General features: G+C 41.8%; 2 protein-coding genes across 2 annotated transcripts in view; one reads left to right on the top strand and one right to left on the bottom strand.

Moving 5' to 3' along the window:
* The window catches only part of HELLS (helicase, lymphoid specific), a 37,511-nt gene extending 21,120 nt beyond the window's left edge, over positions 1-16,391 (top strand). Inside the window, exons 15-22 of the mRNA XM_063133198.1 lie at positions 182-320; positions 1,547-1,630; positions 1,707-1,826; positions 2,910-3,026; positions 5,037-5,196; positions 9,545-9,641; positions 9,979-10,055; positions 15,889-16,391. Coding sequence (XP_062989268.1) covers positions 182-320; positions 1,547-1,630; positions 1,707-1,826; positions 2,910-3,026; positions 5,037-5,196; positions 9,545-9,641; positions 9,979-10,055; positions 15,889-15,983 — 889 coding nt within the window. The 3' untranslated portion in view covers positions 15,984-16,391. The remainder of the gene's footprint in view (positions 1-181; positions 321-1,546; positions 1,631-1,706; positions 1,827-2,909; positions 3,027-5,036; positions 5,197-9,544; positions 9,642-9,978; positions 10,056-15,888) is intronic.
* A 1,498-nt stretch (positions 16,392-17,889) lies between these two features.
* Positions 17,890-20,236, bottom strand: part of PDLIM1 (PDZ and LIM domain 1) — a 43,675-nt gene continuing 41,328 nt past the window's right edge. The window contains exons 6-7 of the mRNA XM_063133196.1: positions 19,758-19,875; positions 17,890-18,379 (exon numbers count right to left, since the gene is read on the bottom strand). Of these exons, the coding sequence (XP_062989266.1) occupies positions 18,193-18,379; positions 19,758-19,875 (305 nt within the window). The 3' untranslated portion in view covers positions 17,890-18,192. The remainder of the gene's footprint in view (positions 18,380-19,757; positions 19,876-20,236) is intronic.

Below are 20,236 nucleotides of genomic sequence, written 5' to 3'. Positions count from 1 at the left end.
TAAAGTCTGATCTTGTACAAATAAGACACTCTACAGTATATCAGCAATGCTAGTGCTAAAACAGTAATTTTGGAGAGTGTGTCTTGAGATGCAACATTTAATTACATTAGCTGGATTCTGTCTATACTAGAATTCGTAGTTTTATTCTGTCATGCTTACAAACTTACCTATCGTTTGCAAGGTCAGTGATAGAAATGAATGCACCTTTGGATTCAGAAGTCAACCTGAAGTTGCAAAACATTATGATGTTGCTAAGGAAGTGTTGCAATCACCCATACCTTATTGAATATCCACTGGACTCAACCACACAACAGTTTAAGGTAATTGCTTTAAATTGCAACCCTATACCCACTTATGTTGGATTAAGCCCCACTGAATTCAGTGAAACATCTGCCTAGACATAGGATTCTACTTTTAATCACTTAGAAGGGTTTTGTTAATTTCAGTGTTGTTTGAAGAGCTGCTTGTGTTTGATTGCTTTGGGTGATCAAATAAAATCAGCTCTTCACAAGAGTGTGTACGTGTGTGTGAATGGAACTTTTTCAGTACAGTTGAATTTATTTATTTATTTATTGCATTTTTATACCGCCCAATAGCCGAAGCTCTCTGGGCGGTTCACAAAAATTTAAACCATAATAAAACAACCAACAGGTTAAAACACAAATACAAAATACAGTATAAAAAGCACAACCAGGATAAAACCACGCAGCAAAATTGATATAAGATACAAAGATAGATAGATAGTTAGTTAGATAGGAATGATACAATGTTAGAACAGTAAAATGTAAATTTAAGTTAAAATTAAGTGTTAAAATACTGAGAGAATAAAAAGGTCTTCAGCTGGCGACGAAAAGAGTACAGTGTAAGTGCCAGGCGGACCTCTCTGGGGAGCTCATTCCACAGCCGGGGTGCCACAGCGGAGAAAGCCCTCCTCCTAGTAGCCACCTGCCTCACTTCCTTTGGCAGGGGCTGAATTGCTCAATTGAAGAGCAATTGAAGACATTAGAACAGAATTTTATGTGTATTGATCTGTAGGCCTCATTTGGTTAGGTCCCAGTCAGAGTAGATTCTTTAAATTACCAAGATGAAACAAAACCACTTGTTCAAAAAGATGACAGTTTATTGATAGAAAATGGATACAGAAAATACATGCGAAGAAAGCTCACACCTCTCTTCAAGCAGGTCTCTGTCAAACTCTAGCACCCCCCAACAGAGTACAAAAGATAGTTGCTCAGGCCCACAAAAATTTTCCCAAGTCAACAGCAGGTGACTTGGGAGAATACACCTTGCTGTATTGCCCATTGGAATGAAACCAATTTGGCATGTTTTAAACGATGCTTATATACCTTTTCATATATGCTCTAGTGGCTGCATAAAACACCACAGTCAGAGCAATAAATTACCTTCCTCAAGAGAAAGAAGCCCCATCTGGGCTGAAAATCATCGTGGCTCTTTATGATTACTAGAAGGGCAGAAAAAGGTAGTGTGTAAAACCAGTCATTTCTAATGCAAATTTGATATAAATTGTGTGTTTTCTCACATCAAGGTTGATGAGGAACTAGTGAAGAGTTCAGGCAAATTTCTACTCTTGGATCGCATGCTTCCAGAACTAAAAAAGCGAGGACACAAGGTATTTGTTTGTGGTGTAAAAAACAGTTACTTGAACACTTGGCTTAAGGTTACTGAGAAGTCTTTACTCTATATAGGTGCTGCTCTTCTCACAAATGACACAAATGTTGGATATTTTGATGGACTACTGCTATCTGAGGAATTACCAATTCAGTCGCCTGGATGGAACCATGTCCTATGCAGAGAGAGAGAGAAATGTAGGTGACTCTTTCCTGGGAGGCGTATGCGCTTAGCTTACTTGGTTCTTTGTGTCACATATGAAAGCTATATATAAACAAAAAAAAATAGTAATATGGGAAAAGGAAGAGAAGCTTAGCTGGAGATACATGAGTGCTGCTGTAGGATAGGGCCCTGGATCGAGCTCTTAATCAGAGAGTCCCTGTCTTCAGTATTTCTTTTGCCATGGACTCACCAAGAGGCAGCCTCAGCGTCTTCCCCCTCCCTCTTCAGCATAGAGATCATATTGCTCTACTTTAAAGATCTGCTGTAAGGATTTCAATACAATGTATGTGAAGCGCTATTTAAATGCTGCATGATATTATGTCTTAATATGTGTTGATGACAAATTTAGGCAGAGGCTCTCGTGACAAATTGAGGATGTGAGGAGAGCTGTGGTTGCAACAGCTCTCCTCACATCTTGAACTCTTTCCCTTTTTAGCTTCATCTGATGGATTTTCGTTTGGGCAGGGTTCTAAATGTACCATATAGGTGTGGGGGGTGTGTGTGTGTGTTTCAGCTTGCTATTTGCTAGGAAGAGAAGGCACTGTCAAAATTTCCACTGTTTCCAAGATTCCAGTTTTCTGAATCTTCTCAGCCCTACATTTTGGCTAAAGGTGCTTGTTCAATGAGGGTGTTCTCACAACACCTACTTTCAGTGGTTGCGTGAGGGTTGTTTGTTGAACTGTGGGTTTTCATGTTGTCTAAACACAGCCCCAGTATGCCCCTCCAACAAACACATAAGGGGGTGATCTATGGAGAAAATGTACTAAGGAACAGTAGCAGAATTCTTGTGGAAATGTTCAAATAACAAATTGCCAGTGCTGGAAGAGCGTTCTCCAATTACAGTTAAAAAGAGAGTTTAGACTCTGTAATGACTCTGCACAGTAGCATACCAGAGTATGAATGATACATCACACACACACACACACACACACACACACACGCCTATAGCTTTCCCTGGAAGGTTGTATGTTGAAAGACAAACCAGCTATTTTGTGTTTGTTACTGTTTGCTTGGGGAAATCATCTCCTTATTCTACATATTGTTTCTGTCTTTTACAGATGAATAACTTTAACACAGATGCTGAGGTTTTTATGTTTCTGCTGAGCACGCGGGCTGGAGGTCTTGGCATTAATTTGACTGCAGCAGATACTGTAATAATTTATGATAGTGACTGGGTATGTTTTGCAAACTGATACATTTACATTGAGATATAGGCCCTGATCTCAAACGGCTTTGTGTTGAACTCCACACTCAGAGAAGGACTGTAGTCCTCTTGTGATGGAAGACACCAGCGGTGCCCCATCAAATTATTCCTGAAATCTGGTGCAAGTTTAGAAACAGTTCTTCAATGCTGCTTGATGAGCACTTGCCTGATGGGGAAAATAATAGCCATAATCCTCTTCCCTACCCCTTAAATTCAGGTTGTGGTTTACCATAAAAAGCTTGCCTGGTTTTGCTTAGCTGTGCCAGCTTCTCATGCCACATAGGGCAGTCAAGATCTAAAAATTGTTTTTAAAACATGAACAAATTAAGTGATTTGTGCTTTAGAACAACCTGTTGGTGCTGATGATGAGTTCTTGTTGTTTTCTATCCTGCATGCCAAATAAATATGACTTGCCGAGTATGGCTGAACGGCAGTCCTTGCAATTGCAGCATTTGTTAGTGTTTACATTTGGCCCAGCCATTTTTACAGCATCAGAGTCTCAGTCGTTATTGGAAGCGCTGACTGAGGCTGGTCAACCAAAGCGACCCAAGGTCCAGGTCCATCAATAATTGCTAATGGAGAATGAATAAGATATACACGGTTTCAAGCAGGAATGGGTTAGGTAATTGGATGGTCTCATTCTGCTTAGATGGTGGATTGCCACATTGGCACCTGTACCTGTTGCATCTATGAATCTTAGGCTCCATGTTGTTCAGCAAAAAATTTGGATTCATGTCTGTTTGACACCACAACGTCTCTTTAATAAGGGACTGTCTAATTCAGCTAATTGCTGACCGTACAATACAGCTAATGCTTCTTTTAAACATATGTTTTGTCAGTGACCAGTAGTTGTGCCCTTTTCGAAAGAGGTTATTACACTGTAACAGTCTTTAAAATATAAAATAATTTTAAATTATTTACCGGCTTCATAGAAATGAATGAATGTCAGTGTTAAATCGGTTCTCTTCGTCCTCTTGACAGCTAAAAGAATAATATTGCAACATTTGAAAGATAAAAGCTCACCACTTATAATGCAGTGGATTGAGGACCTGTTGAATGGGTGGCATGGAGAATCCACCTTCAGATGGATTTTATTTGGATAACTGGTCCGCTAAAATGTTGCTAGAATGTTGTATTTTTCTATATATGCATTTTATATTCAGGAATTGGTATGGATAGATACAAATCCATGTATGTATATTTTAAAAAACTCAAGAAGGGGTGGTGGTAGTGGAAAGCATGCCAGTTTCTACGGCTCTTAAAAACAGTGTGACGCTCACAAGATTTTATTTCAGAAATTCATATTTCATTTAAAGAATTTTATTTTTCTTATCCCTATCCAAACTAAAAGCCTCAAATCAAGTTACATTTTAAAAATTACATGGAAATAACTTGGGAAAAGAAAATTTAATAAAAGCCCAGCTCATTAGTACACGTGCAAAACTCTTCTGTTGGCCAGATAGGATGGGAGAGCCCGTTGCTCAGTAGCAAAGTACATATACTTTGCATGTAGTGCATTCCCTGCATTACCACAACAGGTAATAGCTACAAAGTATTATGGAGAAGATAATACTTCAGTGATGGGGTATGTCTGGGCCCGTAGCTCAGTGCTGGAATGCAGACTGTCCCAGGTCCCCTCCCCTGGACCAAGAAGGCAGCTTCTAGTGCTCATCGGGTGCTTTTCCTAAACACCAGGCACCAAATAATTAATGCAGGGGAGAGAAAACTTGAGTCTTCTGCATAATAATAGCGATAAAAGGTCACCAACTTCATTATTTTTTCTGTATAGCTGGGTTTCTTTGTAATCCCCCCACCCCCAAGCATTACTTCGGAAACAGTTCTTCGACAAGAGGCCAGAACTCTTAACTTGGGGGAAACTTGTACTGCCTGGAAAAAAATAAAAACATTAATCTGATACATTAGTTATTGAATAGTACAACTTTAGTTACTGAATTCCTTTTCACATATTTTCTTTCCTTAGAACCCTCAGTCTGACCTTCAGGCCCAAGACCGATGTCATAGAATTGGCCAAACAAAGCCAGTGGTTGTATATCGCTTTGTAACTGCAAATACCATCGACCAAAAGATTGTAGAGAGAGCTGCAGCCAAAAGGAAATTGGAGAAGCTGGTTATCCACAAAAGTTAGTAATAATTTCATTTCCCTTATAAATCCATATTGAGTTTTTCCTTGTTGCACCAGTAACTGTGATTGTCACTTTTCTAAAATCTGTATATGTTGCTGGTATAAATTGGTGATACTGTCTCTGTTATAGATTTCCATAGGACTATCGCATTATTGATGCGAATTTCCACCTGGGTGACATAGAAGACATGTTTTAGATTGGGAGGGGGGGAGGAAATTAGGTACACATCATGAACAGCTTGGCATCAGTCTGTGGAAATCATTTTCAAAAAATGGCTGCCAGCCCCTATATCATTAATATCCATAAAATGTATGTCAAATTATAAGGGGTTTTGGTTTAACAAAGATTGTAGTTACAACCTCAATGCTATATCAGTTAACCTGTTGAATTTATACAGAAAGAGAAAGCATGTAATATATTGCCTTTTCTCTTCCTGGGTTGAAGGTAGGGCTGTACACGGACCCCCCAATCCGATTCGCCCCACATCGATTCGCCTATGATTCGCTGCGGAGCTCCGGTTCCAAATCGGATCTCCGCAGCGGCGGGGGCGACGCCAAGTAAGGCCCTCCCCCCCCTTGCCTGCGTCCGTTGCATTCTGGCGGCGGTTTCAACTCAGCCCAAGGACTCAAACAGGAAGACCAGACGGCCTGGTCTTCCAGTTTGAATCCTTGGGCTCAGTTGAAGCCGCCGCCGGAACGCAACAGACACAGGTAAGACCCTTCCCCCCCCCGTCCCCTTACCTGGCTCCGTCGCTGCACAGACTGCAGCAGCGGCACAAGGTAAGCCCCCCCCTCCCCCTTATCTGCATCCGTTGCGGCCTGTCAACCACTTCACTTCAGCCCGCGGCTCAACCCGTGGCTTGGGGCTTTCACTTCCGGGTTGAGCCATGAGCTCAAGTGAAGCCGGCAACGGGCCGTGACGGACCAGGTAAGACTGCTCTGCCGCTGTTGCTGCACGGGCGGCGGCAGCGCCAGGTAAAGCACCCTTACCTTTTTTTTGGAGCTCCAGATCGAGGCGAAGGATCCGCCTTCATCTTGATCCGCTCCATGACGCTCTGCTGCCCCCCCCCCCCCGATCCTCTTCGCCTCCGCCTTAAGGGGAAGCGAAGCACCCCGATCTGCTTCTCCAACCCGAAGAGAAGCAGAGCACAGCCCTAGTTGAAGGGACTGCTGCTGAATGCCAGGTCAGTGAATAGGAAGCTGACCTGGCCTCTATCATGGAGTCTTGGTTGGATGAGACTGAGGGATTAAATCTCTTGCAGATTTGCCCATGTGGTGTCTTCCATAACGCAGCAGGCAAGGATTTGGAGATGGGAGGGCGGGGACGACATAATGATCTATTGTGATTCTCTTCTGTACAGGGGGCCCATCTCACAAGCCTCCAATTTTAAGTCTGTATCAGAAGGCGGATCTACTCTCTGCCCTGCTGTCCAACTGTCTCCCTTCCTTAGCTAGTCAGGATGGTCTCAGGGGTAGTGCTCGAGTCTCCCTGACTTAATGTACTAGGAAATTTCAACACACATGCTGAGGCCGCCTCGTGGCTCAGGACTTCATGGCCTGAATGGCAACAATGGGGGCTGTGTCAACTGGTATCAGGCCCCACTCATTCGGCAAGGCACAGTCTTGATCTGGTTATCTGCATTGGGTGAGATGATGGTGATCTGAGGTGGAATTTTTTCCAAAGTTCCATTGTCATGAACAGAACACTACTGGGTGGGGTGTAGACTTACTAGGACTTTGAGCCTCTGCAAGTATGGGATGCCAATTAAGAGTCCTGCCCAGGAGACTGACGGATCCGGATTATTATTATTATTATTATTATTATTATTATTATTATTATTTATTTATTTATTTATTTATTTATTTATATAGCACCATCAATGTGCATGGTGCTGTACAGAGTAAAACAGTAAATAGCAAGACCCTGCCGCATAGGCTTACATTCTAATAAAGTCATAGTAAAGCAATAAGGAGGGGGAGAGAATGCAAACAGGCACTGGGTAGGGTAAACAGGCACAGGGTAGGGAAAAACTAACAGTATAACTAACAGTCTAAAGTCCGAGTAACATCAAGTTTTAAAAGCTTTAGGGAAAAGAAAAGTTTTTAGCTGAGCTTTAAAAGCTGAGATTGATTCTGTTGAACCTTGGAATGGGGAAGTGTTGACGTGATAGTTCTTGAGCATCTTCTCCCACAGAGTGGAACTAAACTAGGTCCCTGGTTTTCCAGGGAGCCGGGGGCATTGAAATAAGTGGGACAGCACCTAGAGTGATGTTGGCAGAAAACCTGGGATGAATCTGACTGAACATGGGATGCAGTTTGAAAACCTATTTATTTGAAAGCCAACTCATTGTCACTGAGGGTAGCGAAGAAATCGTACTTTGCCACCATTGCGTCTGCGCAGTGTCGATCAACAGAGCTTTTATGGGTGGTCAAAGGCCTATTATGCTCTGGCCCATGTGACCAATTTGCACAACACTTTGCAAATAAAGTAGATCACATCTCTGTTGACTTGGATACTGGGTGTAACTTTGGCCTTGTGCTTGTCCAGCTATAATGGATATATTCAATTTGTACAGCCTGAGCATGTGGACAGGGTCCTTGGAGAGTTGAGGCCTGCCCCTTGTGTGCTGGACCCCTTGCCCTTCCTGGCTTAGAAAAGCAGCAAGGCAGGGTCAAGCCAAGTGTGCAAAGATAGTGGTGAATGTTTCTTTATTGCAAGGTGTGTTTCTGTATTGCCTAAAGGAGGGAGTGATAAGTCCTCTGTTTAAAAATAATAATTAATAATAATAATAATAATAATAATAATAATAATAATGGGTGACTTCAATTATCCTCACATTGACTGGATAAATTCATATTCCAGTCATAACAAAGAGGTTAAATTTCTCGATGTCCTGAATGACTGTGGCCTGGAACAGTTGGTCATGGAACTGACCAGAGGGGAGGCAACCCTGGACTTAATCCTAAGTGGTGCTGCCCAGGACCTAATACGAGATCTACTAGAATTCTTTTGAGAGTGTCAACAAACATGTAGACGGGTGATCTGGTGAAAGTTGTTTACTTGGACTTCAAAAGGCTTTTGATAAAGTCCCCCACCAAAGATTTCTGAACAAACTTCGCAGTCATGGAATAAGAGGAGAGGTCCTCTTTTGGATGAACTGCATACAGAGTTTTTGATATTAAACAATTTTCATCTATATTTTTTTTACAACTTAGAATTATTAAAAATATTTTGATACCTTTCTGTATAATTTCAAAAGGTTCACTGTCACAGCTTTAGGGGTGTTGCCATTGCGTTCTTACACCAAAAAATCTATAGTTTGACATAAATGTTATAGATGTTTGTGCCATGGTTCATAAGAGATGGCTGACAGCCATTTTGGAAAATGAAACATATGCCAAACTGTATATGATGTCTACCTATTTTTTTTAAATTAATCAATACACATCTTATATGTTACCTAAGTGGAAATTGCCATCTGTAATGGACAGGACTGCATAATATAATTCACAAACCTGAATTGTCTGAGATAGAGCTAGACATATGAATCCTTTTCTGCACGCTTAAATGTTTTTGCTAGCTAGTTTGCTGGAACGTGTGGTATTTACATTCCCTTGAAAGTGTGGTATTTACAGCTTCTGGAAAATAGAAGAAAAAGAAAGTTTAATTTTGGGATGAGGAGATAAAAAGGTAGTGACTAAACTGACTAGACCTTTGTTCACAAAAATATGTAAATAGATGGAAATATCTGGATTAAAATGCATGCTCTTTGTTGTTTGTTAATTTGATTTTGTTTCAGAACATATCCTAATCGGTTTTGAGACACCCTGCTGCGTAACCAAGCAAAGTGCAAACAGGCAAACAACAGTAGAGACACAAAAATCATTTAAAAAATAACATTACAAAAATATAACTATCTAATGAAAATTAAGTAGTTACTTTAAAAAAGGAAATTCGTTATAATAAATTCACATGTCCAGGGTCTTCTTGCAGATGCATCTAAGGTCAGGAACGTAAGTTTGGGGGCTTCTTAAATAGAAGTTTTCCCTGATGTCCAGCTGGAATCTGGCTTCCTGTCACTTGAGCCCATTATTCTGTGGTCCTGCACTCTGGGAGGATCGAGAAGAGATCCTGGCCCTCCTCTGGGTGACAGCCTTTCAAGTCTTTGAAGAGTGCTGTCTGATCCTTAATTGTGTGTGTGTGTGTCTGCATTGAGGTGTCGGTACGGCAGTGTGTTGATGAGCTAACACTGTGGAACTGTGATGCGGTTATTCATGTTTTAAGAGAATGACTGACAAAATGGTGATGCTATAACTAAGGTGTCTTTTTCTTGTTTGTCTTCAAGATCAGTTCAAAGGTGGCAAATTTGGAGTAAACCAGTCAAAGAGCTGCTTGGATCCCAAGGAGTTAATGGAGTTGCTACAATCCAGGGACTATGACAGGTATGTTCTGCTCATAAGGACAGGCAAGTAGTTAATATAAGAAGAACATAAGGCACAGAAAAATAAACCCTTGGATAGCAGAAATGTTTTCATGATGTTTTTATGGCAATTCACAACACATTTACAGTGGAATAAGGCCCATTGACGGACTCGACCTTGGGGGAGGCTAGGGGTGGCGACAGCCGACAGAAAGCTCTGGCGTGGGCTGGTCCATGAAGTCACGAAGAGTCGGAAGCGACTGAACGAATAAACAACAAAGACTTTCTGAGGAACCATGCATAGTATTGAGCTGTAATTTGCTTGTCTTTTTGAAAATAATTTTTCTTTCCTCTTACAGAGAGATTAAAGGATCAAAAGAGAAAGTAATAACTGACAAGGATTTAGAGTTACTACTGGACAGAGGTGACCTTATCAGTAAGTACAGATGCTATTGATGTGTCTTATTTACTTGGTTGAATCACATTCACCAGCAGCTAATTTGAGGTAACAACTCTGAGACATTGTAACCCACAATACAGTTTCTAGAGGAAGAGTGGGCTCCCCTCTCGTTTGGTTTTTATGTGTCTTGATTGGACAAGGAGGTGCAAACCAAGGCCCAATTAAAGACCAATGTGGTAAGAATGGACAATACTTCAGCTTACAGCTATTGAATTGGGATGCAAGTAAAAGATGTAAGCTTAAGATGTTTAAAACAATATTTTACACACAATATAGAACAATAATAATTGCACTAGAAACATAGAATAGTTGAGCTGGAAGGAGCCTACAAGGCCAAAAAAAACCCACCCGTTCAGTGCAGGAATCCACCTTAAAGCATGCGTAATAGATGACTGTCCAACTGCCGCTTGAATTCCTCTAGTGTGACAGAGCCCACAACCTCCCTGGGTAATTGGTTCCATTGTCGTACTGCTCTAACAGTCAGGAAGTTTTTATAATCTGCTCCAAAAATTTCCCAGGGATGGATGTCAGACTGATTGGTCTGCAGTTCCCAGACACCTCCTTTTGCCCTTTTTGAAGATACCCTTCTCCAGTTGTCCGGCACTTCACCCGTCTTCCTTGATTTTGCAAAGATAATAGACAGTGGTTCTGAGAGTTCTTCTGCTAGTTCCTTCATTACTCTAGGATGCAGTTCATCGGGCCCTGGAGATTGGAACTTGTTCAAAGAAATTAGGTGTTCCTTGACCATTTGTTTATCAATCTCAAACTGCAATCCTGCTCCCTCAACTTCTGCTTCACTTTTTCCAGGGGGGTCATAGACCTGCTTTTGGGAGAAGATTGAGCCAAAGTAGGAATTGAGCACTTTGGCCTTTTCTTTGTCATCTGTGATCACTTTGCCACCCTCATTAAGCAGTTGAACCACCATTTTTGCACTTCTGTGCTCCCTGTCTGTGCTCTTCTTTTGTAGCCTGGCCTTCCTTTTTCTTTGTTTTCAGGTCATCTCTAAGTTTTTTGTGGAGCCATATTGATTTCTTCTGCTGTCTTCTATCTTTATTCCTTCTTGGAATTGTTTGTAATTGTGCCTTTAAAATTTCCTTTTTTAAAAAAAACTCCCACCTATCTTGGACTCCTTTTCTCATTAGGCTCCCTTGCCACGGGACCTTACTTATCATAGTTCTGAGTTTATTAAAATCAGCTTTCCTAAAATCCAGAGTATGTGTATGGCTACACTCAGCTTTTGCTTCCTTTAAAATCAAGAATTCAAGTATGACGTGGTCACTTCTCCCCAGAGTTCCCCTAACTGCCACTTTATCCACTAAGTCATCCCTATAAGTCAGTATCAAGTCAAGGATAGCTTGTATTTGCCTTCATGTATTAAGAGTTCAAGTTTATTCTGTTTGTTTCCAATACTCTGGGCATTATAAGTAGACATTGAAGACCATGTGCTTTGTAGTCTGGCTTTATTCTACATTGTTGTGAACACCATTTTGGGGTGCTATTGGAGCTGTTCTCTGTGTTATGATGCATGAACCTTCATCCATTGTTGCCTCAAAGTTTACGTCCCTCCCAATAGGATTCAGTTTAAAGCCCTCCTGATGAGGTTCTTCATGTTGTGACCAAACACATTCTTTCCAGCCCTTGTGAGGTGCAATCTATCCCTTGCCAACAGTCCATCTTCCAAGTAGCGTAGCCCGTGGTCCCAGAATCCAAAACTCTTGCGTCAGCACCACCTCCGTAGCCAGTCGTTCACTCGGATTCTTCTTCTTTCCCTTTCTAATCCTCTTCCAAGAACTGGGAGGATGAATGAGAAAACTGGGCCCCAAAGTACTTGAGTTTCCTTCCTTCAAAGTCTTCTTTGAGGCTCTGCTCGGTGACATCATTTGTTCCCACATGGATGAGAAGAAAAGGATATGTGTCTCTGGGCTTTATGAGCTTTGGCAACCCTACAGTTACATCTCTAATCTGTGCTCCAGGGAGACAGCATACCTGCCGAGTCCATGGGTCTTCACGACATACTTGGGTTTTAATCTCACGTAGCAGGGAATCTTCCACAACGACTACTCTTCTCATTTTCTTGGTATCCTAGAAGGTAGCAGGAAAAAATTAAAATGCTTAATCTAAATCAGGAAGTTATTCCGGTCAAATGAGGAAAGGAGAAGGTTGCCCCAAAATCCTGATCTGACAGCTTAAGGAAAGGAGCAGATGGGCAACTTCATTATTATTAATAATAATAATAATAATAATAATAATAATAATAATAATAATAATAAATTATTCTTACCCACCTCTTCGTTTGGATCGAGGCGGAGAGCAACAATAAGTATAAATTACATAAAAATGAATTTAAAAACATAGTATACATTATTAAAACATCCTAAAAATATCCTAAAATTCCACTAGATAGCCCTGCCGGAATAGACCAGTCTTTATAGATGCTTAAATGCTAAATCAAGGTGTGGACTAAAGCAGTGCTGGCTGGCAGTTCTGGGAATTGCAGGATTTTGTTCTGTCTAAATGTGCACAGGATTGCACCCTTAATTGTTCTTAGTGCCCCTTTAATTGTATCAGATCTTGCTCCAAATCTTACCAAGATTATGATAACTACATGAAGGGGGCAGAATCCTTAATGGCATGGAGGTGGGAGGCGTACTGATAATAATGTCAGGGAATCCTCACTGTGCCAAACACTTCTGTGCCACATAGAGAAGTGGTCACAAACATAAGAAGAGCCCTGATGCTGGATCAGACCAAGGGTCCATCTATTTATTTATTTATTTATTTATGTGAACCGCCCAGAGAGCTCCGGCTATTGGGCGGTATAGAAATGTAATAAATGAAATAAATAAATAAAATAAAATTTATTACATTTCTATACCGCCCAATAGCCGGAGCAATCTGGGCGGTTCACAAAAATTAAAAACATTCAAAGTATAAAACAACAGTATAAAGCCATAATATAAAATACAATATAAAAGCTCAACCAGATAAAAACAGCAATGCAAAATTACAAATTTAAAACACCAAGTTAAAATTTATTTATGGACTGTTAAAATGCTGGGAGAATAAAAAAGTCTTCACCTGGCGTCTAAAAGCATATAATGTAGGTGCCAAGCGAACCTCCTTAGGGAGCTCATTCCTCAGCCGGGGTGCCACAGCAGAGAAGGCCCTGCTCCTCCTGGTAGCCACCTGCCTCACTTCCTTTGGCAGGGGCTCGCGGAGAAGGACCCCTGAGGATGACCTTAGGGTCCGGGCAGGTACATATGGGAGGAGGCGTTCCTTCAGATAGCCTGGCCCCAAGCTGTTTAGGGTTTTAAATGTTAATACCAGCACTTTGAATCGGTCTCGGACCTGGACTGGCAGCCAGTGAAGCTGGAAAGGACTGGCGTAATATGATCTCGCCAGCCAGTCCCTGTTAGTAAACGTGCTGCCCTGTTTTGTACCAGCTGAAGCTTCCGGACCATTTTCAAAGGCAGCCCCACGTATAACGCATTGCAGTAATCCAAACGAGAGGTTATCAGAGCATGGATAACTGTAGCTAAGCTATCTCTGTCCAGATAAGGGCGCAGTTGGTATATCAGCCTAAGCTGATAAAAGGTGCTCTTTGCCACTGAGTTCACCTGTGCCTGAAGTGACAGTACTCTAGTACTCTAGTCCAGCACTCTATTCACACAATGGCCAACCAGCTGTCGATCAGCAACCTACCAGCAGGATAGGAGTGCAACAGCACCCTCCTGCCCATGTTCCCCAACAACTTGCATATATAAGCTTATTGCTGGTGATACTGGAGGTAGCACATGGCCATCAGAACCAGTAGCCATTGATAGCCTTCTCCAACACCAATCAGGTTTAGGACTAGTTGAACAGCTACTTGCTGACATAACCCTCCTGCCTCAGTGGACAGTGCTAAAGAGCAATTATGATGACAGTATTGGGCTGCCAAAGCTTAGAGGGATGCTTTAGGGTGGAGTCCTGCATTGAGCAGGGGGTCGAACTCGGTGGTCTTTCAGGCTCCTTCCATCTCTACTATTCTATGATTCTATGAGCTATGACAGGTGAACAGGAAGCTGTTCACCTGTCCCTGGAGTTCAGCAGTCTCACACTATTGGATGGGGATTTCCAAGTTGTTCATCTTTCCCTCGTTTTGTTGTTCATCTTTCCCCCAATTTTTGTGAGGCCTACGTGCCCTTGCTGCTGTCCTCTGGCACTATGATGTCTGCTGTGAGGTCAATTAGTGAGTGTAGCTTCCACAACTCCATGCCTATTGCTGCACTCTTTTGGGAGTCCCCACTCTTGCCTTATCTGACTCACACCCCTTGGCCTTTCCCAGGACTTCCAAGTGGGCCATGGAAGTGGACATTACTGCTTCCTCCTCCTCCAAAAATGAGGATCTCGTGGTGGGGAGGTATCATAGGCTGGGTACTTTTCCTATTATTTTTCCTGCCTCTGCCTTGACTCTGTGTGTGTGTGTGTGTGTGTGTGTGTGTGTGTGAGTGAGTGAGTGAGAGAGAGAGAGAGAGAGCGCAGCTGGTTTGCCTTCTCCAGAACAACTACTTCCCACCTCTTGTCGACATTCTTGCTCCACAGTCATCTCCACCACCAAAACTTGGCCAGAGGTGCACATAAGCCACAGCTACCAAACCACAGATGAACATAGACAGTTTTAACAGCTTCTATGTCAATTTCAGTTTTGACTAGCTGTGCAAATGCAAGGGGCATATTGAGGTCATCCCTCCCTTGGCCAGGTGGCCCCTATGTGGCTGCGTGCCGCTGAGCTGTTGGCCCCCAACATCCCACTTCCCCCTCCAGTTGGTGACAGTAGACGGGGGCGAGGGGGGAGCAGCAGTATTTCTGTTTAAAGTATGGTTTATGTACATTTAAATTCCTGTTTGATGTACAAAACAAAAAAGTGGAGGGAGATGAGCATCTAAAGTAGTAGGTACACCAAGAGGAGAAATAAGTTCTTAGGATGCAAGAATAAATTTATTAGCAAAACGCCTGTTTCATTTCAGCCTGTCCCTTATTTTGAGGCCTTATTCAGCAGACTGTAACAATAAAGTTCACAAGGAAGCATAAAAAGTTATTCACACATAATACAACACATCCCAGGTTGCCAAGAAAAACCATTGGTCTTTTTTAAAAGGATGAGAAATATTAGAAAATTTCTGATAATTTCAGGAACACAACTGAAGTTTGCCTAATGTTTGACCAGGAGCATCCATGTCTATGGGCCATCACCCACATGGACACTGCAGTTACTGCAGATTCACTTCCAAAGTCACAAAATTTGAGAATCCTTCCAACCATCAGACATGTATTTTGAAATATTTTACTCCTTGCAATAGTGTCTCTGCAGTATATGCTATCCAGTGCGGATGGCCTCTACTTTGTGGGGGGGGGGACTAAGACCTCTAAAACATGGACTGTATTCCTCTTATAGAATCATAGAATAGCAGAGTTGGAAGGGGCCTACAAGGCCATCGAGTCCAACCCCCTGCTCAATGCAGGAATCCACCCTAAAGCATCCCTGACAGATGCTTGTCCAGCTGCCTCTAGTGTGGGAGAGCCCACAACCTCCCTAAGTAACTGGTTCCATTGTTGTACTGCTCTAACAGTCAGGAAGTTTTTCCTGATGCCCAGCTGGAATCTGGCTTCCTTTAACTTGAGCCCGTTATTCCATGTCCTGCACTCTGGGAGGACCGAGAAGAGATCCTGGCCATTTCTTCATCAGATGAAATGTTATCCAGAGTTTCATGCTGTTTATTAAGGCTGCTTAGTCTTCCGATTTGTGTGTTTTCCTTTTTTCTTCTAGACCAAATGAAAATCTCTGAGGGACTTAAAGAAAAAAAGGGAATGTTCAAGATCGTAGAGAACACTGAAGATGCCAGCACAGAAGTTATCCTTTGAAATGCAACCAGCTTGCCCTTGTAACGTGAATACAAATATGCTTACAGTAGTTACCATATTGTTGATCTCTATTCTCAGAGTTCAAAAGTTTGTTTCAAATCATAATATTTTCAAGAAAGGCTCTAAATGTAGCATTACTAAGTGTGCCGATGTGAAAAGAAAGCTTTTGGAACTTTTTGATACCATATGGATGTTAGATAATTTTTCAGACTTACTATATCAGCTAGCTATCTGATTTGTACAGTGTTCTGTAGACATTATGCTAAATAACTTCTTGAAATAATATTTTGACTTCTTGCCTCCATTGTGATTTTATTTGGACAGAGAGGAAAGGTTCGGTGTACTTGTTTACAAAACTAAATTGTATTACTTTAATGCCAACTTTACTAAATAAACTCAGATTGAAAATATGAGTGTTTTGTATAGCAGCTACATCTGACAGGTATTGCTTGTGATCAGTAGAGTTGTTGCAATCCCAGATTCCGCTGCTTCCCAAAACCACTAGAGGATTGTATTCCCCCACCTTGAAAGCTGTGAACCAGTAGGTGTCATGTTTTGATTACCTCCTTGCCATGAGCCTTGTTACCATCACCATTATAGAATCATAGAAGAGTAGAGTTGGAAGGGGCCTGTTCAGCCATTGAATCCAACCTCCTGCTCAATGCAGGAATTCACCTTAAAGCATCCCTGGCAGATGATTCTCCAGCTGCATCTTGAAGGCCTCTAGTGTGGGAGAGCCCACAACCTCCCTAGGTAACTGGTTCCATTATCATACTGCTTTAACAGTCAGGAAGTTTTTCTTGATATCCAGCCGGAATCTGGCTTCCTGTAACTTAAGTCCATTAGTCTGTGTTCTGTACTCCGAGATGATCGAGAAGAGATCCTGGCCCTCCTCTGTGTGACAACCTTTCAGGTATTTGAAGAGTGCTATCATGTCTCTTCTCTTTTCCAGGCTAATAAACATGCCCAGTTCTTTCAGTCTCTCCTCATACAACTTTGTTTCCTGACCCCTGACCCTTGTTGCCCTTCTCTGAACCCCCTCCAGCTTGTCTGCATCTTTGAAGTGTGGTGCTCAGAAATGGATGCAATACTCAAGATGAGGCCTAACCAGTGCCAAATATAGGGGAACCCGTACCTTGCGTGATTTGGAAGCTATACTTCTATTAATGCAACCCAAAATAGCATTTGCTTTTTTTGCAGCCACATCACACTGTTGGCTCATATTCAGGTTGTGATTTACAACAATTCCAAGATCATTCTTGATTGTAGTATTGCTGAGCCAAGTATCCCCCATCTTGTAATTGTGCATTTGGTTTCCTTTTCCTAGATGTAGAACTTGGCATTTATCCCTATTAAATGTCATTCTGTTTTCAGCCCAGAGCTCCAGCCTAGCACGATCACGTTGAAGTGTGTTTCTGTCTTCCAAGGTATTAGCTATCCTGGAAGACAGAAGTGACCATAAGAGCAGCTGGGGGATCCCTGCTTAAGACTACATACAGCACAGAATCTTGTGTAGCACACAATTAATGGTATCAAAGGGGAAACCAGCAGTGCAAACATTGATACTGCATGTGGAGGTGTCTTACATTAGCTCTCTGTGTGATTTTAAGGCAGCTTTAAAGACTAGCCTTTTCTGGCAGGCCTATCCAGATCAATGTAAAATCAAGCATTTTAAGATGTATTGATTCTGTACTAATGTTCCCTGCCTCAATCCAAAGGGCGAGGCGGGTATGAAATATTATTATTATTATTATTATTATTATTATTAAAGATGCAGTATTTTTGCTGGACAATATGGCCATGCTCACCAGCTCTTCCTTTGTAATTAAATCCAGCCTTGAGTCAGGAATACCTCAACACACCTAATGAGATAATTCAAACACAAATAGAAAATGTTCAGAACATGTTTTCAGTCAACCACTTTATTAACTAGGAACAGAAGAAAGGTATTGTGATTTGGCTTTAGTATCTGATTTTGGTTGGCAGTTCATTTTGAAGAGAGAGGCAGAAAGAAGAGTTGTATCAGCAAGCGGAGGAGCATTCCCTCACATCTATATATAAAAAAGCAAGTGTTTCACTATTAGCGATGTTTAGTAGCAGTTAACAAAAAGGTCCACTGCAAAAGCCTTCTGAACCTTCATGACTGCAATAAGAATTCAGAAGCGGAAGACAATGGCTCTCTGCAGAACTTCCACACTGAAACATTCGTTCACTTTGGAAACACAGTGACCACTTCATAGCCCTCAGGTGGGGTGACGCGTTCCCGGGCGTGCGTCTCGCAGTAGATACAATCCTCCACAAAGAAATGCCCTTTTTGTTTGAGGTTCGCTCCACAGTCACTGCACACGTAGCACTCTGGGTGGAGATGCTTGTCCCGGAGCCTCACAAATACACCTCTGGGGAGAAAACAGCATGAGGGTCAGAGTTCAGGAAAGCTTGGCTACATACGCTACAGACTGCTACATGCACACCTACGTAAATAGTAAAGGTGTTCACCATTCCTGGCTAGTCACAATGTGGAGGCTGCAGCTCAGTCTTAAATATTTAAACAAGCAGCACTATAAAGGCTAAAGGCTTCTAACAATTTAGCAGATGCAGCCCTCCTAATCACTTAAGCACATGAAGGGAAAATGAAACTGCTGAATGTTTTGCTTCCATGCAGATATCTTAAGGACCCTGGAAAAGAAGCTGGCCACTCTAGTTCAGAAGTGTTCATTAAAGCTGAAGATTACGAAAAAGCTACATTATTTCATTTCACACAACAATTCAACGCCCCCCCCCCCAAAAAAGCAAGAAACATAACGACTGCCACAAATTAAATGGGTATCGATACTTTAGGACTCCGTACAGTTCTGGTCATTGCACCTAAAAAGTGATGTAGAATTGGAAAAAGTGCACAAAAGGGCAACAAAAATGATCAGTGGGCTGGAACAACTCTCATGAGGAAAAGTTACAACATCTGGGACTGTAGCTCAGGGAAAAAAGGCAATTAAGGAGAGACATGGCAAGAGATGTACAAAATTATGCATGGTCCATTTTAGTGGGAGATTCTAGACAGATAAAAGGAAGTAATTCTTAACACAGTACATAATTAAACTATGGAATTCGCTACCACACAATGTAGTGATGGCCACCAATTTGAACGGCTTTAAAGGGGGATTAGATAAATTCATGGAGGATAAGGCTATTAATGGCTACTAGCCATAGTGGCTCTATGCTACCTCCAGTATCAGAGGCAGTATACTGGGAAAAACAACCGAGAGGGTGCTATTACAGTCATGGCCTACTTAGTTGGCTACTGTGTGAACAGAATCCTAGACTAGATAGACCTTGATCTGATCCAGCGCAGCACTTCTAACGTACAGTAAAATCAGCTTGTTTACATCTTAATATAGAATACATGGCTTTCCTGGTGTAATTTCAAACAAGTATCCCTATCATAACCATACTTCAATGGCATCACAGGGAACCTTGAGGACAGAATGACTGCCAACCGGCTCAGATCGATTGTTTGTTTTGGAACCTGCTGCATCTTAATGTCTTTGGGTGCTCTTTAGTTCAAATAGTATGTGAATGTGTAATCATAGATGATATTATACTTCAATCACATCCTCTTCTTTACCATGTCTTTTCTAAGCTCAGGTTTCAGAGAGCTTTGGCTATTGGGCAGTATAAAAATGTAATAAATAAATAAACACACATAGCTTGTCCCCAAAATAAGTGATGTTCAGTACCACTAACAAAGTTATAATTAATGGACATACTAGTACTTACACAATGCCAGACCCACACTTATCACACATGGGCAGCTTCTGGGAATTTCCAATTGAAGCTACAACTTTGGTCATTGGAGCTTTTACACTTCTAAATCCAGAAGGCTTATTGGGGTCTCCTGTAAATATTTAAAAACCAATTCTATGGATTAGAAGAGATGCCTGAAGTATACAATCAAGACAATAACTCAAGTCACAGCTTTGCTGCCTGAAAAATATTGCAGTTATCACCTGAGGTCATTGGTATTTTATCAGTGCTGCTGTCCAAAATGCATACCAAATATTCAGTTTGAAAGATATGAATGTTCAATATCCCCTTTAAAATGTTCTGAAGGAAAAGAAAGGAAAGGAACCTCTGGTGCAGGCACTGAGTCATTACTGACTCTTGGAGGGATGCCAGCTTTCGCTGACGTTTTCTTGGCAGGCCTTATAGCGGGGTGGTTTGCTGTTGCCTTCCCCAGCCGTGATTACCTTTCCCCC

This window comes from Elgaria multicarinata, chromosome 8 (assembly GCF_023053635.1).
Source record: "Elgaria multicarinata webbii isolate HBS135686 ecotype San Diego chromosome 8, rElgMul1.1.pri, whole genome shotgun sequence".
Classification (NCBI taxonomy): Eukaryota; Metazoa; Chordata; class Lepidosauria; order Squamata; family Anguidae; genus Elgaria; species Elgaria multicarinata.
The sequence above is the reverse complement of the archived record's forward strand: the minus strand, read 5'-3'. Positions and strand labels throughout refer to the sequence as shown.